Here is a 22,223-nt window from a genome sequence, read left to right as displayed (position 1 = left end):
GGTCCAAAATACATTATCTTAAATTGAACTGTAGGAACATAGCATAGCAAGGGAAAAAGTTTAAAACAACAGAAAGTGTCATTGCTGTAACTTGTTCTGTCCTCCACAGGGGCATTCTGATGGGTTCGTTTCTGTCAGGGATCCAAGTCTCAAGTCTACCTTATTTCAAAACACCAGTTCTCATGATCTTTCCAGAATGTGGCCCCCTGTACACCTTTCAGTCTTTGTACTCTCTGCCCACATTTTTCTTCCCTGTGGGAGAGAAAAAAAGAAAAAGAAAAAAAAAAAAAGGAGAAAGAAAGCTGAGAAAGGTGAAACAGATAACTTACCAGAATAACTTACCACTGTTATTGGTCCTGAATTTCTACTGTTGGTTTCTTAGGTGAGTTGCTGTTTCTCCCCTTAGGTTTATTGCCTGAGCACCTAGTGACTGAATCAACACATTATAAAAAAGAGATTCAGTCTACACTACTTGGACGGCTAAACAGAACATACAGTATTAAGAGAGTATTATAGGTAATTATAGGTATAAGACCTAAAAATGCAGACATTCAGAACTTGATTTTCGACGGACCAGTGGGGCAGGAAACAAGTTTCTATTGTCAACATTTCTTTAGTCTTTTTTAGATATTAAACAACTTTTCATTGGCAAACATGCAGTATAAAATGGTCTTGCACAATTGTCAAACTATGCAACTCTCATGTACATGAGAGTTCCAGGTCTACAGATTTTCAGAAGTTCCAACTGCTTCCTTCAGAACTAAAACATGGTTTATACTACCAGTATCACTAATGGAAAATTAGCACTGAGTAATCTGGGAAGCCAATGTCCAGGTTCTGTTCAGTCCTTCCCGTCACATCCCATTCATGTGGAAGAGGCAGTGATCCCTAAGACCTGCTTGTCTTATCCCTTTGTCTTTCACTGACTGTTTTCATGTGGTGGTTTCTTCCACACAGGCCAGATGAATTAGTATTTTGTGGTAGAACACAGATTTCCTTTGCCAAGAACATTTGTGGGCATCTGTGAGAAAGTGCTTTTACTATTCTCCACGGCTTTCCTGTGTGTACCTATGAGTGAAGGAGTCCCTCTGAGATGATAACCTGTCCCCATGCATGGATGTTAATCTGGGATTAGATGTGGGGAAGAAAGAATGGGGTGGTTTTGGTCCTATGTCTGCTCTTAAAACTATGCTCATTATCACAGTATCTCAGTGGGAAGCTGTGCAGTCAGGGATGTAAGTAGCATTTTCTGTATGTCATTTATTTTGCCATGCTGGCTTTGTTTGCTGTGCCCTGGGATGTTCCTCTTGGGCAGTGTACTTTGTTCTCTGGGAGAGGAGAGTGTTGCTTGAATATTATTACTGTATATAAATATATTTTGGAGGACGTACCTCAAAGGAAACCACTTCAGTCTTGCAGCAGAATGTGATGGGATTTACAATAATTTGTAAGTTCTCTGGGGAGTTCATGCTGCAGACTTGGACTGGCAGCCATGGCAGCTCTGGATGTGCACGGACACGCGTTGCCTGTACTGCAACGTCTTGTGCTCTCAGAGGGCCGAGTTGTTGACCATAGAATTCAAACAGACTTTTTGAACACTTTGGGTTTTTTTCAGTACAAAATAAAATCGTTCCAGGTGGAGGAGATACTACCTGTAAAAATAAAATTACAGTGCTGGACAGCAAGTGGGGCTGTGCTCTGCACTGTCTAGAAGCAGTCTGGACTTACCCAACTATTTGCTGTCTGGGACAGTTCTACACAGCATGAGGTTTCTGGCTCTGTAACCATCTGCAATTCTTGGATTTTGTATCTGCTTAGGGAGGGCTTTTTTTCCTCCCTCTCTTTTGGTGGTTTTTCTTTCCTGTCCTTTCTCTGCCTGATTCTCAGAACACCAGGCAATCTTCACAGAACCAGATGCTAAATAGACTATAGGAACAGTAAAGGAGAACCTGGGTTGCTGTATTTTAACAATATTTCTATTTTCAAATCAATTGTATTGTATGTGTTTTAGTAAAGGGTAGTAGAAACAGAGTTGACACAATTTTTGATTTATAAAAGAATCAAACTCTGCATAAGCAGTTCAAACATGGACTCTGACACCTAAAATGAAGAGTTGCTTTTGTCTCAGCTTGTGTAGTCTGGCTATTACAGGCACAAAATCAGATGTAACTATTTCTCCTGTGTGTTTTCCCATGCCCTTTGAGTTTCACAACCAAGGAAACTTTGAACAGCACTCATAATTTTAAGCCTGTGGGTTGAAGATACAGTTTGTAGATAAGTGTGGGCTATTTTAAAAAGTATTTTTCACTCTGATTTCTGCAGGTCAGCTGATAGTGCCAGAAATACTGGCTGTACCTGCCCCAATTTCCTTCCTTTGGGGAGGCTTCTGCTAGCAGCCATGATGGTCTGGGATAGCTTTTGTTCCACAGAATGAGGAGTGTAAACAGAGATAGCCATGGAGAGAAGTGCATTAGCAGTGGGATACACAGCATCCCTCTGCTCTTGCTTCCCATACAGACCACAAGAACCTGACCTATAACTTTTTGTACAGTTATTGACTCAAATCTATCCCTGGTGTTATCCCCATTATGACTTAATAGTATATATTTGGCTCATTAACATTTTAATGACATTCTTCTTGAAGAGAGAATGCTTTCTGGAAATCTTCTTTTCTGCAGATTTATGGTGTTTCTAGGAAGATAAGTTTATTTCCAGCAAATATGAACCACAGCTCACTGGGACTAATGTAATGCAGCCTGTGTTACGAGTGTGTTTACTTTTATATCTTATTTTCTTTCCCCCCTCAGAGGATTACGCCCAGCTGTGCAACATTCCTGTTCCAGGATCTCGGCGGCCATATGGACAGGATGCTTTAGTTGACTTCGAGGAGCACTACACTCCAGAAACTAATCCATACTTTGTTGAAGACCGTAAGTGGGATTCTCTGTAATATAAGAGACTGGAAATGAGATTTTAACTTCAGTTGTTTTCCTGTAGCTGGTTTCATTCTTCTCTTTGCTTCTGGATAATGTGGCCTGTTTATGTTTTAGTTATTCCTATGACACTACCTTGCAGTCAGGTGTTCCAGTTCAAGAGCCAGGTTTGTATGAGAGTCCAGTTGGGCTTGGAGTACAATTAATTTTTAATCTAGTGAAACAGTTTGTGCCAAGTGTACTAAATTTGTGTTTACCAACACTTTTACAGCTCAAGGTCAAAAGGATTGCCAATTTTCCTTCTCACAAATTGATTTTCCTTTGGAGCATTGGACAGATTTCTCCAGAGTGTGTTTAATTTTAAAGGAAAAAAAAAATTCATCCTTCCGTGATTTCCCAGCAGAACTTGTATGGGTGAAATGAGAGCATGCAAGTCATTCTTTCTCAACAGAGAAAATGTACAGCATAGTGTGATCAGAGAATACACGTATGTATGGACTTCAGGCTGGATGCTATTGCCTGCCAGGCAGGGTGTGAGGGATTGTACACGGCATCTCGGTTGTGCCTGAGGAATATCAGGGCCCTTTATGTTGGGTCTGGCCCAGCTCACTGTTAAGACTTGTGGGAGAGGAATGCTTACAGATTTCAGCATCTTCCTCAAAATCAGGCACCCTGTACAGGTCCAGAGTATTTTATCACAGTTTTAGAGAAGGAAAGTGGAAGTATCAGAAGGAGCTGGTAACTTCTTGTGCTTTACATATATATGGCCTGCAAGTTGCCACTATGCTCTTCCCCAGTCAGTGTTACTGAGTGTTGATGTTCAACTGAAGTGTCACACAGCTGAAAACTACTGGTTACACAAGGAAAAACCCAGAAGGATGATGGCTAAGCAATGTTAATGTACTGTTAATCTGGAAAGAAGCATTCCACAAGGTATATAACTTAGTGGTAAATAAATACTATGAAATGTGGAAAGTTTTGAATCCACAGCTGAGACCACTTCATAGAATGTCTTCAGTGGGAAGGGACCTTAAAGATCATCTAGTTCCAACCTCTTAGAGACAGAGGCTTAAGAGCTCGTGGCTCTTACTCCCATCGTATCGCTGAATCAGATGGGGCATCCTGTTTAGGGCATTAGAGACAATCAGGGCAAGATCACAATCAGGGTTGTGTGAGGAATACAACAGTACGTCCCATCCCATGGCCGGGCCATGTACCTTCAGTGTAATATTTGTCACTATGCAATCAGTTTCTACAGAAGCGAATACATGCCTTAGAATTACAATACAGGTCCCATCAAGCTGTTTTGAAGTAGAGTATATTTTGTGGAGTAGAACTTGCTGTAAGTGATAAATATTTCAGTTTTAGCTAGTTAAAATTACAACATACTGTATTTATGATGGAGAGAGGGAGTGTACATATGTTTATTCACATGCGTATATACCTACATATAAACTATATGTCTAATAATTATGTCTTGTCTTTATTTTAAAAATATCTGTATATTTGGGGAGACACCTTTCCATTTCTTGGCACTGTTTCCTGAATTATAAAAAGTCTTTAGTTTAAAGGTCTCTCCTGAGCCCTCTGCAAGCTCTGTCAGAAGACTCTAGCAAGTAATGAAACTTGGTTACCTACATCATGACAGTGCTCAATATCTTCAATACTATTGCACTGATAAGTGATTTACAAGGCTCGTGAAAAAGACTGCAGTGTTTCCCATTTAATACACACTTGTACACATCCTGTGTATTATGTATGTTCTTGAGATGTGACATCCGTCAGCAAATACTTACTTCACGTTACGTGTTCAGTGTCTCCAGAATCTACTCAGTGTATTACTGACCAGCTTGACCCTTACTGAGAAGCCCACCATGCTAGAAAATCCAGGATAGGGGAACAATATTTGTAGTCAAAAGAGGGGGAGTGGAAATGGCAGCATGGAAGTTAAATGGAGGATGATATGGAAAGGGCAGGATAGAAAAGGAAAAAGCAGGTCAATAGAAAAGAAGGCCTCAAGGACCAAGACAGGGTGGAGTAAATAAGAAAAGACAAGAGAAAGAAACATAAGGAAGGGAGAAAATCATATTCCTAGTAGCTTAGCAAATACATGTATCACAGCTGTTGCAATTAATCAGTAAACAGTTTTTCAATAAGTTGATGGCTTGTTGGTGGAGCTACTACCTGTTACAGGACAGATGGGGAGATACATCCTACTCTATTACGCTCCAGCTCCAATTCCCCTCTATATATTCGTTGTGCTGTTAAACTTATGACTCAAATAGTCTCAGCTTTTTCCACAGAAGTCTTTTTGATGTGATGGGCTGCCATCTGCAGTCCTGTTACATCACTGCTCCATGAGCAGGAAGCTGGTGAAAAAAACCTTAGAACCTACAGGAGTTGTTCAGTCCTAGACACAATCTCTGAACATGTAAAAACGTAAAATAACTTTGTAAGTATAAATCCTTCCTTATATATAAAAGCATAACTGTCACAAAAGCCCTAAGGCAAGGAGCACAAAAAGCATTGTACAAACCACTGAATACAAAGACAGCTCTTTGTGTAAGAGGTGAAAAACTAAAAAGCTCAACTCTTTGAGCTTTGACTGCTCACCATCTAGAATTATGACAAGAAGCAATTGGTAGATTATGGGTATTTGTACTGGCACCAGTCACTGAAGCACAAGCCAAAGGGTTGTTAACAAAAAACCACAACAGGAAAGCAGTCTCTGATTTCTTCTTATTTTCCTTTTGGCAGCTGGGATTGATTTTTTTTTAATATGTTTTCTTCTGGATAAACTATAATGCATCTCTTACCCCTCTACACACACACACACCTTATTTTTCTAGAATAGTTTTAAGAAAGTTTTATCCCAGATTGCACAACCACTTGTTTCCTTAAAGGCTGATACACGTAACAATTGAAATAAAAGGCGCTATTTAGAAAACACCAACTTACTCTTTAAAAAAATAAGCAATGAAATTATGGAGTTTCCATTACTACAAAAAAAATCACAGATTTTTAACACAAACTAAAACTTAAGAGTTAACCAAGTTATTTAGTTTCCATCTTGAAACATATCACAGCACTTTTCTGGTACATTTAAAACTCCAGATGGTACAGCTCTGCTAAAGCTGACCTATTTTCTGCAAAGTCACATTCCAGCAAACTTCTGAGAGAATTTCAGACTCTCACTATATATTTGGGTATACTGATTCAATAGCTTTGTAACTTACTTGTTTGTAATTCTTTCTCCTCCCAGGTTTCCTGAACAGCTTTGAGGAGCTACAAGCAGAGGAATGTGGTATTCTGAATGGATGTGAAAACGGCCGATGTGTAAGAGTCCAGGAGGGCTACACCTGTGACTGCTTTGATGGTTATCACCTGGACATGGCCAAAATGACTTGTGTTGGTGAGGATAGCATATCACCTGTTACATCACCTGTTATGTCCTGTTAGGTTGTCAGTTTACTCAGTCACTTGACCTAAGGAGGCCTCGAACAAAGGGGTTAGATAGAGATGATCACCTGAATTGTATTAAAGATGCCAGCTTTGTCTTACTCACTGCAAAGGCCAGTAATTATTGTTACAAAAATATCTTGGTGTTCCTCAGTTCATCTTGGTCATTGCAGGTGTGTTCAGTTAAGAGAGTAGAGGTGAACGGACACATATTGGTGGAATGAAGCTTAAACTTATATCAAGAATTTAACTCTTAATATACAGACCAAATGTTTTTCAAAGGCTTTGGTAAGCTAGGAGGATGGAACTGGATGCAGAGCAGAAGAGTGATTTTAGGAGTGGATTTTTAGAGTGGATTTTTAGAGTGGATTGAGAGTGATTGCCTAAATATGCAGATAACCACCTGGTGAAGTTTGGACCCTGGTTTTCAATGATTTCAACAGTCAACAGACTCAGCTATTTCTCTCACTCTCAAACTAGTAAATCTGCATATTTACTAACCATGATATCTGTATCTTCAATTAAAACAAATGAACATGGGAACAGCAAGTGTCAGTGAGAAGATGAAGCAAAACAACCACCACTCAGTGTAGAAGCCTAGTAAAAATAGTGATTATTTCAGTTTAAGGTCTGCACTAACCTTGTTTAGCATTATGCTTCATGACACACAGCTGAGATCTCCCAGCTCTATGACAAGCCTATGCACCTTGTAGTCTTCAGGACTTTATGGCAAGCTGGCCTCCTTAGCCAAGATGGTAGCTGCTGTGTATGTCAAGCCAATGCTGCATGATGTTGAGTGCAGGTAGTTTGCTCTTCATGACTATTCAGTTGACAACACCAGCAGCTCCTAAGGTATTCAGTTGTGTAAAGTGCAGATATTATGCTAAGAACTTCGCGCTTCTTTCTTAAAAGTCACTTTTCAGTCATCAGATAAACACCTCTAAGTTGTTGCTTAATTTTGTTGTGCAGCTAGACTGAGTTTGGACTTGGTAATCTAACTCTTCAAAGCCCTTTAATACCCTATTGATTTCCTATGATAACTTCTACCTCTTCCCAATTCAACTTTTAGAGCTTTTGACCCAGCCTAATTCCACCCAATTGGAACTGAAAATAAAGTTCTCAGGGCATTTGTACAGATTGTTCTAGTCCTAACAATGCTGGAAATAAATGAGTATTACCTACACACCAGACTTAAGTACATGTCTTTTGATACCTCCTTTTTGCAGATGTGAATGAGTGCAACGAGCTGAACAACAGGATGTCTCTCTGCAAGAATGCCAAATGCATCAACACGGAAGGGTCGTACAAGTGTTTGTGTCTCCCTGGGTACGTGCCTTCAGACAAGCCAAACTACTGCACACCACTGAACTCAGAACTAGATAGTGAACTGGAGTAGAGGAAAATCTCCATATCCTAAGCCCATATACTCTGCACTGTATAAAGAAAAGGAAGAAAAGTATTTAACTTGAGAAGGCACCAGAGTAGCAAACGAAAGGGGAGAAAAGGGTTAAAATGTGTCAAAGGTGAGACGTGATGGGTTGGTTGTGTATCAGCTTCACTGAAGTGACAGACCAAATGTACACATTGCTCTGTATGAAAGAAACAATCAAGTATATAGTGTGTTCATAAAAAAAAAATCTTTGAAAATAATCAAAAACAGTGCTGTTATTTTAAACAGAAGAGCTTTGGTTTTTTTGTTTTGTTTTGGATTTTTTTTTTACTATTGCTTGATTAATTTGGCATTTAAATAGTGATGGAAATGTTTTATATTACTATGTCATTCTTTTGATTGTTCATTTCCTTGTCTACTGTTTCTTTTCAGACCTTTTTTTCTGATCAGTACAAATTCTATGATACAGATATTCTTAGTCCATTTTGTAAGAACTGTTACACAGGGTGATGCTCCTCCTTCTCTGGAACATTGGTCAGTGACTTTTTTTTAATTTGCTAGTTGTCTGCCCTGTGGAGCAGGCACCATTTGTTTTCAAATGTTTATATACCTTGGCGAAAAGTCCTTATATTCATTTTGTATCCTGTATGGTTGTTACTGCACTTAAAGTCTTTAGAACCTTTCTTGCCAAGTTCAAAGCTGCTAGTGGACAACATTGGATTCCTTTTGTACATTAAACGAAAAGATTTTAGCTCACATCTCTATTGTAATGTGTAAATTGAACACAAGAGAGATCTTGTATGATTACCCTAACATATTAAAGCTGTATATTAAAACTCAATAAATCACCTTTTTTTAGAAAAAAAGCGCTATTTACTTATTGTGGCTTCTTTTCCCCCCTCCTTCATTTTCTTTTTGTGTTTGTTTTACAAGAATCAACCCTCAGGTGTTTACAGTACTAGATTTAATTTACATTACAACAGTCTTAGGGAGTTGTCTGGCTGGTCTTTCCTTCTCATGCTGTTTTAATAAGACCAGAATCTGAATTACTTAATGCCTGAAGTTAGGCTTCCAGGGGGAAGATTTCAAACACAGACCTACAGAAACTGTTTGACTTGGAAGCTGATTCCCATGGAATTTTTCTTCTTTCCTGGTTTAGGCATGTTTCCCACTGAATCTGCAAATAAGACTCTACAGTATGATGGCCTGGTTTTCAGAAATACTGAAGAGAAGGGGGAGAATTTCCTTTTCTTGATGAACTGTACTTTCCCATCAGCTCTTATTTTTCAGTGGAAGGAGAGAAAGAGATTAGGAGACTGACAGATGTTTCACTTTGACCTTCTCCAGGGTGAAAGAGTTTATTTCAGAAATCCTGAAACAGGTCCTTTTGCTATTTTTCAAATAAAATGTTTTGCTGTGTCTTTGAGACCTGCCCTGCATTAAAAGGAGAAGGATAACTTGAGATTTTTTTAAGTGAGTCAAATTCAGTCCAATTGTCCAAAAAATTAGGTTATTATTTCTCATTTCACCAAAACAAAAAAAGAAATATTGTTTTGATTCTGAATAAGATTTATTTTCCAATATTCAGGTCAGCCACTGAACTACAAATATCATAAATTGTATCCCTTTCAGTTCTGTACCCTACAGTAGATCTTACTAAAGTCCATGTGACTGTAACTGTGCAGAAGCATTTCCTTCCCAGGACCCTTCTCTCTGTCTGCTGGAACCTGACACTAGGACAAGTAGAGATACTGTTAAAATGCAATAAAACATTCTCAGTAAAACTCTGGGAAGAGGGATCTTTAGGGAGGAGATTCTTTATGAAGTGCCCAACTTTCTTGACTTTTCTAGAATTAGGCAGGAGAGGGTGGAGGGCCAGTCACTCTTCCAGTCAAAAAGAGGTAGATTACAAACACTCGAGCTGGTCTATAATTACACACACACAAAAAAATAATTCTTGCTTACCTGCTGTGGTTAAGGAAAAAGGAAGGATGGTCTAGTCTTGTTAGTGAATGCTGTAACTAAAGAGCTCCTAGTTGTCCTGCTTAAGGTTAATCCTATGATCTTAATAAAGAGCAAGGTCACAGTTACAACCTTTCACTGGGTTCAGGATGAGCCCTGGGCTGCTTTCAGCCACCATGAAAATTCATAGACGAGACAGTGCTCTCCTGACTCCGACCTGCTTCTGCTTCAGAAACCAGCTGTGTCCATCTCTGTAAGATAGCCTAGGCCCCAAGCTGCCACTGCAACTGTCACCCAAGCCTCAGATTTTCAGCATCCCAGTACTCCATCAATCCATACACAGGTAGCACCCATTTGCAGGTGTGAGTGCCAGGACAGGCTGACAGATGCAGATGCATTGGCACAACTGCTGCCAGACTAAATGTTTGGCATGTTAAATGTCCATGCTCTCAGCAGGGAGGATTAGTTGGGTCATTTGTCTCTAGCTCTTCATCAAAGTTTGCAGACCTCAGATTGTGCTGGCCTTTTGATCTAGTTTGCCTTATAGACATGGTTGAAATTGGTCACAGCGTTGAAAGCTACGAGTAAGTTCAGAGTCATGGCTTATGCTGGCTCTGGTTCCATAGAAAACAAACCCCCACAGCAAACCTAAACCATCAGTTTCTGTTGGCAGCAATTCACAAAAAAGATTTTGGTGTGTCAGCCATCTTCCATCTCCCCTACCTAATTCAAGAGGGCAGCAGATGACCCAAGTCCTGAATGAAGTTTGAAACATTCTGCTGGTTCAGTAGCCATGTCCTCATTACGCTTCTATCAATCACAGACACTGTGTAAGCAGGCAGCAGACTTTGTGCGTGCTCGTGCCTTTCCCTTCTACCTCTTTGTACCTCTAATATGCCTTAAAACACATGCAGGGAGCCAAAAGTAGACCAAGCAGCATAAATCCCACTTACGTCCCAGTGCTTAGTATTCCACATTGCCTGGCTCCAGGCCTTCAGAAATGCTTTGACAAAGGAACCACAATTGAAGGAATTAAGTTAAATTCAGCCTCTGGAGCCCACCTACTTTGCCCCAGTGTAGCAAGGCTGGTTCTGTCATTTCACCTGAAAAGCTGCAGGGCTTAGGAACACAATTTTGATTCATAGTTGAGCAAACATTTTCTTAACATGATTAAGTCAAGGGATTGGACACGCTGGGTGTAGCCATTTTAGTTGTTACAAGAGCTGTGGTTTAGGTGAGAGTCCTCAAAATACAGAAACCACCACGTACAATTCCATGATTCAAGTTTCTGAGTACAGCAGAATCTGGAACTGATTATAATTTATACCAAATGGCACCAATACTTTATACATCCATATGGATCCTCTAAAAAAAATCAGTCCTTTTTCAGGCAGACATTTCCTTGCTACAAAAAATAAAATTGCTGACATGGTAGAACTGAATTCTGCTAGTTCCCTTTTAATGCTCCTGTGTTAATGACAATGAAGTTAGCTAGAGTTACGTGCATTTCAGCTAGAAAGAGATTTGCTATGAACAGATACTTTCATGTTGGGATGCTATTCAGTGAAAAAATTAGCCAGTGTTAAAACTATCGAAGTGAACACTAACATTCCTTGGGAAAAGACTCTCACAGCTGGACAGATCGTTTGGGTCCAAGAGACAGAACTCAAAGTCATGACAAATATTCAGCTAGTCAGTGGCAACTGACACACTCAAGTAAATTCCTGACTGAGAGACGTCCTAAAATGCTGAAGGCACCGAAGGGGTTGTCATAACCTATTAGCTCACACTGATCATTACCCTCATGTAGGTTGAATCTGAGTTTGGCAGGAGAGTACCTCCTGGCTTTGGCACTTTCTTAATTCCTCAAAAAGAAAGGTAACAGACCCAATTAGGGCATGTCACAGGCCTGATCTGCGCAGCAATTAAACCACAGTGCATTCCTTCAAATTGCATGGCAAACTTAGAAACCCTGCTGCTCTAGAAGACACTGCAGTATTGTTCTTTTAACAATGCCACCCACTTCAAAGGGCAGTTTGTGCTTGCTGGGGCCTCTTTTAGCACCAAGCAGGCCAAGGGAGTTATTAAGGAGCCATTCAAGCAAAGAAGGGGTGAATTGCTGTGTGTAACAGAAGCTACTGTTCACTTCTGAGATCATGACTGGTGTAGTCACTGCCCCTGGAGGTGTTTAAGGAATGACTGGATGTGCTACTCAGTGCCATGGTACAGTTCACATAGTGGTGTTTGACCATAGGTTGGACTCAATGATCTCAGAAGTCTTTTTCAACCTGATTGATTCTGTGATTCTGTGATTATTTGTTATTTCTGTAGCTTTTTCTATCAGAAGGTGTGAAATTTACTTAGGGAAGCTGAAATGATGTGTCCAAAACAGAAGCAGAATAACTGAGTGAATGAGGAAAATCAGCCACCTGCTGAAGGCTTCTCAATGAGTGACAATGTCACCTTGTGAGAGTAAGTGACTGCTACAGGACTGGGCTACTGTCACTACTTTCCTGTGAGGAATAAGCTCACACAACAGAAGATCTTGAACCCAAACACCACCCCACCCTTCACCAACCTGTGCCATTTCAGTGCCCATGTGCCAACAAGAGAACATGTAATGAAACAGGATTATCCTGTGACAACCTGAATTAATAAGTGACTTTACTACCTCGTGGGGGAAGAATCCTTATGTGAGATAGGACAGAGGGAATGTGACCTGCTCCCCTTCTTCTCCCACACCTGAACATGTGCTGGGTGCACTTTGGAGGAAACAGAGTACCAACCTGCTCAGCCCACATCAGGAGAATCCCATCCAGAAGGAGCAGTATGCACAATGTGCACTGCTGCTTGCAATTAACCCCTGTGTTCTTGAAGAGTTAAGTGGCAACCTCAGGGAGAAGGGAAGTTCTGCAGTTTTTGTCCTGACAAAAGACACAGAGGAGGGAGGAAATTAGGATATTCTTATTTTATTCAACACTGACTTTCCCTTCCCCTCAAGTCACACACTGCTTTGCCACACACTGCTTTCCATTAGCTCTGAACCAAGGAGGATGGAGAGGATAACGCTAGCCAGCATGGAAAATTTCTACGTGACAATTTCAGCATCACCTCCAATCCCTATCTACTCAGGCTGCCAGGATCCATTCTGAGCTGCATTTTTCCAAAGCACTCCATATTGATTTAGCTCTCCTCCCACTGAAACCTGTGGCACCTACATGGATTCCAGTGGGAGCAGGGAAAAAGCTGTGCCAAGCCCTTTTGAAAAAAATCCCACCATGTGTGTTTAATGAGGAATGTCTTTGGCAGAAAAGTTTTGAGTGCAGCTAAGCAGATTTTTTATTTCTTTCACATTAAAAGTTCGATTTCTGCCACTTCTCATCCAGGCAGTAGCTGCCTGGAAGAGTGGGTAAGACCTGTTCCAAAACCCCCAGCAGGATATTGTCTGTTTTCACCTAAAACTGAATGAAACTTTACTGTTGTCAGGGCAGTCTGTGTAACTTTGTGAGTGGGCACCATTCTCAGGATCCACACCTGTCCTTCTTGCTGCAGGCAGCCATCCAGCTCAGCTGTGGCCACAGGGTCATCCCCCACTTTCTGTTCCATTTGATACCCCTTTCCAGGGGCAGTCTTCACTGAAATCCCGCTTTTGCTGTTTTGCCTCCAGTACATCCTGTCATTTGCTCATGATCCAAAGCTTCAGCATCCCATATATCCCATCCTTCCTGTTCATTGGCATTGGAGGCCACAAAGTAGTTTTCAGTCTCTAAATAAAGATTTGGCATGTGGTGAAATTGATAGTTACTATCCGGTACTCAGGAAAACCTTCCGCCAAGGTAAACTGATCATTGCCCTCACAGTCATCCCTCTCCTCACAGGAATAGAAGCCACCACCACAAGTAACAAAACTACTCAGAGAGATGTGACATGACCTTTGTCCCTCTTTTACCTTAAGCAAGAAATTTCAACCATGCCTTTAGCAATGAATGTGTTCTTTGGCCTGCAGCATCACCAAACTGAGCTGAACAGCAAACATGGAATAAGGAAGTTTCAAAAATAAGACAGGAAAGGGAAATCCTTTGCTTTGCACAATAGTGAGCTGAATGAACATGGAATTTTCATTCACATTTGCTCATGATTAGACTTTTTTTTTTATTTTAAGAAAATTATTATTTTTAAATTTCCTTAGGCTGCTAAGGAGAAAAAAAGGAGCTACATTGACTGAATTACTGATTGTGATGTTGGTTCATTGTAGCACATTGAATATAAACCAAAGCAGATGATAGGGAGCTTTTGAGGGTTTCACTGTTGAGTTCATAGTGCATTCAGACATATATTTTAATTTCACATCTGCTAATAGTTCTGGTATTGGGTTATTCCACCAGAAGGCAGCAATAACTATTTTTAGCCAAAATGGCCCTTACCTCATCCAGTAAAATTCGAGTGTTTGCTAAAAATTTTATATTTGAGTGTTTGCAAAAAACATTACATCTACCACATACGAGACCTAACAAAACACTTGCAAATGTGTACCCCAAGGATGATAGTCTAGGAGAATCTGACATTAGGGGTATTTTCCCCGGCTAAATACCTAACTCAAAGCAGGTCCTAGAGACTCAGGAGCATCCAGGACTCAAGGGCAAGGACTTCAAGCAAGAGCCTCTTGCAAATGATCTACCAGTCTCCAGGGCAGGCCAAACAAAAGGGCCCTGCAGTGTCTCTCTCACACTCTGATTCCCTTGTACTTCTAACGTCTCTGGTTTGGTTCAGTGTGATTTCCACTGTCATCTCTTCATTCTTCTGTACATTATCTGTTAATATGCATATTGTCCCACCTAATTTTGGTGCACTCAGCTGACTTCAGTGACTCACACAGGGAGTGGCTCTGTTCCCAGTTTGTAAAGAATCACAGCAATTTTCTAACACTTCAAAATTTAAAAAACTAAAATAATTTAAAATGCAAGGAATGAAGTGTCTAAAACTTATTGAAAGAGATCTAGCAACCCTAGAGATATTTGCTAGTTATAACTTCTTTTCTGTGTTTCAAACCAAGTAATATCTCACTGAACCCTTCCAACTCCCCTGCTGGTAACAACACATGGACTGAAATGCAATTAAAAGGCAAATTTTAAGAGTCAAAACAAACTTTTTAAACTCTAGGTTTCAAGAGTTAAGTCGTATTCATATAAATCATTTTATTGTAGGATCATAAATGGAATGGAGTGTCATCAGCTTGCAAAATCTATTAATTTTATAATTAATAAGTATTAATAAAATCTAATAGAATTCTGCCATTGTACAACCAGCAGAAGATCTGAGTCTGACACCTGCTGTTCAATAACTGGACATAAATTTAAACAAATATTATAAAGGCTTGGAGATACCGTAGGAGAGATGAAGCCCTTACGGTTTGTTTGGGCTGAACACTGCAGGAAAGAGGGGTGCTCCGAGGGAAGCTGCTGTTGGCGGGTTTGAACAGCAAAGTTACTTTCTGTCCTCCTGACTTGTCACTAGAGGTCAGCGCAGCACCTGCAGTGCCACGCTGCCCTCCTTTCAGGAATGTTAAGCCCCAGCTCCTAGAGGCAAACAGTGGTCTTAAGAAATAGATCCAAGGTAATAGAATCTGTTTCTGCAACAGGAGAAACGGGAAGCCCCGGGAAAAGAAGAGCGCAGCTGAAACCGAAAAGCCTGAGCCCAAAATCGGCATAAAAGCGCGCGAGAGGCTGGAAGTTTCCCGCAGAGCGATGAAGTGTAGCTGTTGCTATTTTTAAAGCAACCATTAGCCTGAGGTAGAAGTTGCCACCTAACAAGTCCAGCTGACTAACGCTCTGAGGGCTCTTCCTGATGCATGAAAAATAAACTCTTTAATCTCCCTGCATAACAAAATTCCTATCCCAGGCTGAGAACAGCTGGTCTAACTAATGTAAATCTAGCTCATACATGCAGGACAAGGAGATAGGGAAAGCATTAACTGCTCTGGAACAATTCCTAAATAAAAAAAGAAACAGACACTCGTCTTCCCAACATAACAAAACAGATATCCACTGTGATCCTTGGTGTCACGGAATAAACCTCATGGTTCGGGACTCTCTCTGTGTGCCATTAGTCCTGCCCCCGGGGGCTCTCAAGGGCCCTATAACAGCCAGGACCAGCCAGGAGGTGACAGCTATCACAGCACCTGACAGGAATTGCGGTGGAGCAGCTCTTCCTCTTCCTTTTAGAAGAGGAGACTGCAGCAATCAGCTGCTCTCAAGACAGGTGCAAGTGAGAGAGATTTGGCACTGAAGAAATGTCACCTTGTGGCAGGCAAATTAGTCACCTCCCCTCCTCGTGTGTGTTCTGGTAGGATTTCTGGTGTTCAACTCACCACTGTAGCAGAAAAGCACGCTTGTCGGCATGACTCAGACCCAACTAAGAATTCCACAGCAGTACCCCAAAAAAGCCATTTAGAACAGGCTGCCCTAACTCAAATTGCAGCAAAGAGGCTTGGGCTGCAATCTTTCCATAAACTCACACAATGGCATTTAGCACAACTTAACCTAACCTGTCTCCTCTGACAGGTTAGATACAGGAAATCAACACCTTGAAATCCAGAAATGTTTGGTTAGCATTTGGTTATACCTCTTGGCATAGTGGCAAAGGAAATCACAGGAGAATAAATTCATACTGACATATGGGGGAAGAAACTCATCTCGGTCAATGAATTACAGCAAAGTGAAACTTGTGTAAAAAAGACTCCATAACCCAAACAAAAAGCAGAAAGATTTTAGCCATTTTAAAATATTTTCTTCCCTAATCTACACCTGAGTCTGAGGATAAGTAAAATGATGTACACACAGCTTCTAGCAACCATGAAGAAGTCAACCGATTCCTGTAGGAAGTATTTTTCTAGGGATGCATTATTGCTCTTTCTTTAGTACATTATTGCTCTTTCTTTAGTACATTATATACAAAGGAGGAAAAAAAATGTCACTGCTATGTGTTTTCTCACTTTTTTTCCTTGGAAACTTCAATTCTAAAAGACACACATTATAATAAATGCAAGAGTAAAGAAGATAAAACATCTAAAGTCTGAAGTGCAGGAGTGCATTGCCTGAGGTCATCTACCCATTACTAATACCTTTGAGTCATAGTGCTTGGGAGTCAAAAACAGGCACCTTGCTGAGTCAAGTGCTGTAAAAAAGGCTTTCTCTCAACAGAGGTATCAAATGAGAAAATAAGATGGATAGAGGTGGAAAAAGTATACAAATAAATGAGATAATACTAGTAACAGTGAGAGCAGCTGCCCACTCTGTACAAAGATGGGATGCCATCAGAAATGGGGATGGCATCCTGAGCAGTCAGGAGAGCAGAGACACCACCCACAAAGATGGGTATTACCAGCAGAACCTGTTTGAGATAATTTCTGACAGTCCAAGAACTTGTTGAAATTTTATGTAGCCCCTTTTACTTTCCTGCAACAAAACACCACCTGCTGCCCTGCAGCAACAGTGTTGACATTTTTGCAGGATGGTGGCACAAAGGAGAGTTTTGCCAAATCGTGTGGTAATGTGGCAGTTGTTTGTAGCAGCTTCTCACAAGGGGTAGAGAAAACACATGGGTGCTTACACGACAATTTTACAAGTGGAAACAACATGAAATTGTGAGCTCTCTGGAAGTAAACCAAATTACACATACCCTGAGCAGGACAGAAGTAGCACGCAAAGAACGTGAATATAAAGATGTGACTGAAAAGGGAACAGGAGAAACACAACATACAAATAAAAAGAAGAAAAATATTGAAAGGAGAAACAACAAACAGCATAAGCTTTCCAAATAAAAGTATTACTTCCTGTGAGACCTTTGGCAAATTACTCTATTTCCTCATCAATACCATGGAGATAGTATTTCAGGCTGTCACAACACCCCTAAAAGCTTTAAACTCCTGGTTGTTTGTAGAGAAATCAGTCACAGAGAAAATGGTGGGGATGTACAGAAGGTTTGGACCTTAAGAACTTCAACATTCTGTAAATGAAGTTTTAACTTTAATCTTCACTGCTATGCTGCCATCAGCTTTAAGGCATGTTCTATAAGGCACAGAATAAAAAATATGCATTCTGTTTTGGTAAGCAAGCAGGTGAAAAACAAATTAGACTTCTATTTGTGGTCTCCCTTCAAGACCACACAACCAATCAAAAGTGCAGAGAGACAGATGATGGCATAAGGAATCACAGCCCCCAGCTGTGCTAAACTCATGGGGCCACGAACACACTGGGCAGACCATCAGTCTTCTGCTTGTATGTTGACCCACAGCCTGAGTCTGACCTGAAGTTTTCCCTTCTTTTTTTTAAGATCACCATGAACAATTCTTCAGCCTGCCCCATGGCTGGAAGCAGCAGATCTGTTGGTATGTGTCTGTGTTTTGATGACTTGCTTGACCGGCAGAGAGAAGAAAACCAATAAATCTTCTATAAAGTGAACATAAGCTACAATTAGAAAGGCACTTAAACTCACAGCTCCTCAACTGCCATAAACTGGCACAGATACATTAAAACCAATTGGCAGGAATCCTCAGACAGCTCAAATCAGTGTCACTCCACTGAAACTGATGAAGCAACCCCAATTTGTAGAAGTTAGGGATCTGGCCCACAGCCTGCATTGCAGTCCAGAAAGACCATCTGTGTTTAACAGAATCAGAAATCAAAAGGAAAGTCCTTATAATTTACTCAATATTACTGAGACAAGTGATTTTCATGGTGTTAAGTCAGGTAGACTAAACAAGAGCTACAGAAGATAAAAACTAGTTCTTTGTTTCTTCCTCTGTATAGTTTTACCAGGAAATGTTACGTAATTTCTTGCAACATATTCCACAAGGAAATCAAATGTGAATGCAAAAAAGAGACAACTGAGGGGGTAAGAGAGACAGGAATAACACAATAAGGAATTCAAGACACTTAATGAATTACAGGCACTAAAGTGTGCTTCCCTGCTCATGCTGAATTGATGTCAAACCCATTCCCACTGATGTCAGTGGAAATAGTGACATTACACAATGCTGCTCAGCAGCCCAAGGGAGGGGCAACAAAAAAGCAGAGGAGAAGGTTCAGGTAGTTCAGCTTTTCATTTTGGAAGCTTTTCTAAAAAACTTCCATATTCAAATTTCATGGGAATTTGGATACCACTTTTACCATTCTAATTGTGAAAAGCCAGATGCAGAGCTAAAACTAACACGGTAATCAGCACTAGCAGGGGGAAGCATATCAACGATTCTGAATTCATGTTTTGTGGCTCAGTGGTAGAAATCAGTATTATTTGTGCAAAGCCCCTCTGGGGTGTCCAGCAAAAAGCAGTGCTTTTTTCATGCTGCCATGTGATAGCTCAGTCTTAAGTTTTCTGCGGTGAGGAATTCATGATTCTCTTTACTTTGAAGAAGTTGCATCTGCACACAGGAACTCACTGAAAATAAAGAGGTTTTTTATGTCTGTAACACATGCACACACATGCTATATTTTCAGGGCACAGAATGTAAATGAACTGTGAAGACAAGATGCTTTGAATTCCAGGGGACCAGGCACATCCCCACAAATTCTGGGCACCACAGTGTTACCCTGTATCTGTTTGTGCAGCCATTGTTTGTCTTACAGACTAATGCATAAGGATGAGTAAAAATGAGACCATCAGAGAAAAAACAACTCTTCTGCTTTGAAGAAAAATGGGAAAAATTCACTGCTCTTTACAAGCATATGCCCTCAGCAACAGTTTTTCTCCCTGCTCCAAGCTCTCTTGTGGCTCTACCAGCTACCTGATCAATTCCCAGGAGGAAGTTTGTAGTGAAAACTCTGAAGATCTCTTTCAAGACAGACTCTCCTCAAGACTGGAATGGTAAAGTGGGATTGAGAAATTTACACACTGAGTGAGAATTATTTCCAGTGTGCAAAGTCAGAATGACTGGGGAGAGCAACTCTGCTTTAACCTTGCATTCTATTTTTTATGTTTAGGGATGTTTTGAATGACACTGAGAAAATATGTGTGTGGTTTTGAAAGAAAGACTACCCACAAAATCAGTGCAAGCAGGCTCATGGAATTGTGCTCTACTGGCACGGTGCTGACACAAGGCAAGCAGCTCTTCCAGACTAAGCCTCTCCAGGGCTCTGGCAGTGCTTGGTGCTAACAGCACACAGAGAATGTGTGATGCAAATTCAAGTCTGTAACCACTAGTAACTCACTGAGAGGATTTAAGATTTCAACTAAACTACATTTGAATAAAGGTATGCGCAAGTGCATTACTGCTAAGCAGCTTTGCATTTCGGTGCTGTTACACTGTGGAGACCGACTTTGCAGAAATAAAGTAAGACCTATTCCACAGCTGTTCAATCAACTTTTACACCTTGCCAATCCTTTGGCCTCGATCTGAGGTCCAAAAGAGCCAGAAAGACTGCAGCATGCCCTCAGTCATCTCCATGACAGAGTCTTCTAAGCAAAATCTGCTTCCATGTTTCAACTGAAGTCTGTATTTGATCCACTGATCATTACAAATTAGTTAATTATATTATAATAGACATTTGTATTAGAGAATTATATTTCTCTTTATCAGGTTTGTAGTACATGATCTGCAAAGATCAACTTCTTTCTAAGGCTTCATACTGTCTCCTAAATATGAGTATTAACACAAGAAAAAATACCATAAATATCATAACTTTCAGGTCCTTCTACAAATTAAATTCTTGATTTTGAAAGGAGTTTTGATTGGAGCATTCCATTTTATTAAAAAAAGCACTTTCAAGGAAAACCTTGGTCTAGAGTTATTATTAATTCCCAAAATATCAACAACAGTGTTTATTCACACACCCTCTGTATGTCTCTTTTTTTTTCATAAACAATCGCATTCTTGTCATGGCAGGTAGGATCTTTGCAAAGTTCTCAACAAGGCAGACACTTTCCTGAAGAAGATTCTTATGTAAACTGTTCTGGCATCATGTAGTCTACCTAATGTTAACACAGATTAACTAGTTCTTATATAAAACACCATTCTGGCTGACAATCATGATCATTGCCTACATAATGTCTGAAACAAAAGGTTTAACGTTCTCCAAATTCCTTAAGTGCCACAGGTCCTTAACTCTCACCACTTTCAGTGTGACCCACAGTGTGTATTTCAGATACAAATCTTAAACAGAATAAAGATTTTTCATCTACATAACGGCTATCTTTCAAGGCCCTACCTTCCCACTAAAATAATCACCAATCCCAAGCCATGCATTAGAGTCTTCAGTAAACACACTGCTATTCTAACAGGAGACTACCACTGTAAAAAGCAGCAGAAAGGATTTTTTACAGCAATTAACTTAATTTGCATAAAGCAAAGGAAAGGCGTGTACCCTTGACAATAGAAAATGTAGGGATGGGGCAAAGAAATAGAGACAGATAAATAACATATTATATTCCCTTCCTAATTGAGGATAATGTGAAAATTGTTCATTTCTTTTTCCAAGCGTGAGAGAGCCTTAGAAGCTTGATATTTTTAAAACCACTAAGCTGAAAATAATTAAATTGGAAGTTCTGATTTTAAAAAAAGTACATTAAAATAATTCTTTTACTCAAATTAATTCATGGAACATATTTGAGGATTTCAACAAAGTTGCTATTCGAGAGCTATAGATGCACAGTCATCTTCATTGAATACATGCACAGCAATTCTGTTTCCCTGCATGTAAACACACTTAGTTTGCTTAAACACTTCAAGTCTTCAGGATAAGTTCCACTGAAGAAAGTACTCAGACAAAATGAAGATGCATAGACTTTAAACATCATTCTTAACATGGAAGATTTGCACCTCCTGTAGGACATATTTTGTCTTCTTAAAGCTTGTTAGCCACCGTTGTGCTCTTTTCGAAGCCAAAAAAAATTCCTTATTTCAAGAATTCAAATATTTAATCAAAATTAAATACTTAAAGAAGTAGTAATTACTCAAGAGGCTAAGGCCTATTGCTACTGTGTCTCCTCATTTGTTTTGTGGAGTGAAAAAGATGACATCCTAGCATGTTTCTGAACAATGTTTTCCTCATGCAAAGAGAACTGTGTCTGCAGACCAACTCCTACCAAATTCTTTTACTTACATTGACAGGGGAGGACAAAACCTCCTAAGATCTTTCCTTTGTTTAAATGCATTTCCTGCCTTCCTTACTGCTATAGACTGTGTTGTGACAGGCCTATTTATAGTCCAAAGAAAGGAAAAAGCACCACTGGAGGCAGGAAAACTAAGTTGGGAAAGAATAGAAGGAAGTGTGGCTGCCATTCAGCCAAACAATCTAGAACTAATTGAGCTCAAAGGAGCCCCAGTCTCAGTGAAGCTGTTGGGAGTGAACAGAGCACTGCTTCTCTCTCCAGGGCCCTGCCAGGGCTGCCAAGTGGGAGAGTCATGTGCAGGACACTGTTGGGAGCAAATAACCTCAGCATCTCAATACTCTGAGAAGAACTCTTTCAAAAAAGGAGCATGATGA

General features: G+C 40.2%; 1 protein-coding gene and 1 long non-coding RNA gene across 9 annotated transcripts in view; one reads left to right on the top strand and one right to left on the bottom strand.

The window, feature by feature from the left end:
- The window catches only part of LTBP1 (latent transforming growth factor beta binding protein 1), a 191,972-nt gene extending 183,322 nt beyond the window's left edge, over nucleotides 1-8,650 (top strand). For 7 of the 8 annotated variants that reach the window (XM_017746460.1, XM_017746464.1, XM_017746456.1 and 4 more), the window contains 3 exons: nucleotides 2,808-2,930; nucleotides 6,196-6,345; nucleotides 7,619-8,650. In XM_017746460.1, coding sequence (XP_017601949.1) covers nucleotides 2,808-2,930; nucleotides 6,196-6,345; nucleotides 7,619-7,788 — 443 coding nt within the window. In that variant the 3' untranslated portion in view covers nucleotides 7,789-8,650. The remainder of the gene's footprint in view (nucleotides 1-2,807; nucleotides 2,931-6,195; nucleotides 6,346-7,618) is intronic. The other variant, XM_008643343.2, reaches the window with a different exon arrangement.
- LOC108449676 lies at nucleotides 230-9,809 on the bottom strand. Its single transcript, XR_001865935.1, has 2 exons — nucleotides 9,748-9,809; nucleotides 230-430 (listed from the first exon to the last, which is right to left on the bottom strand). It is a non-coding gene; the product is annotated as an uncharacterized LOC108449676 (long non-coding RNA).
- Nucleotides 9,810-22,223: the final 12,414 nt, after the last annotated feature.

The sequence above is a fragment of the Corvus brachyrhynchos genome, unplaced genomic scaffold (genome assembly GCF_000691975.1).
Source record: "Corvus brachyrhynchos isolate BGI_N302 unplaced genomic scaffold, ASM69197v1 scaffold70, whole genome shotgun sequence".
Classification (NCBI taxonomy): Eukaryota; Metazoa; Chordata; class Aves; order Passeriformes; family Corvidae; genus Corvus; species Corvus brachyrhynchos.
The sequence above is the reverse complement of the archived record's forward strand: the minus strand, read 5'-3'. Positions and strand labels throughout refer to the sequence as shown.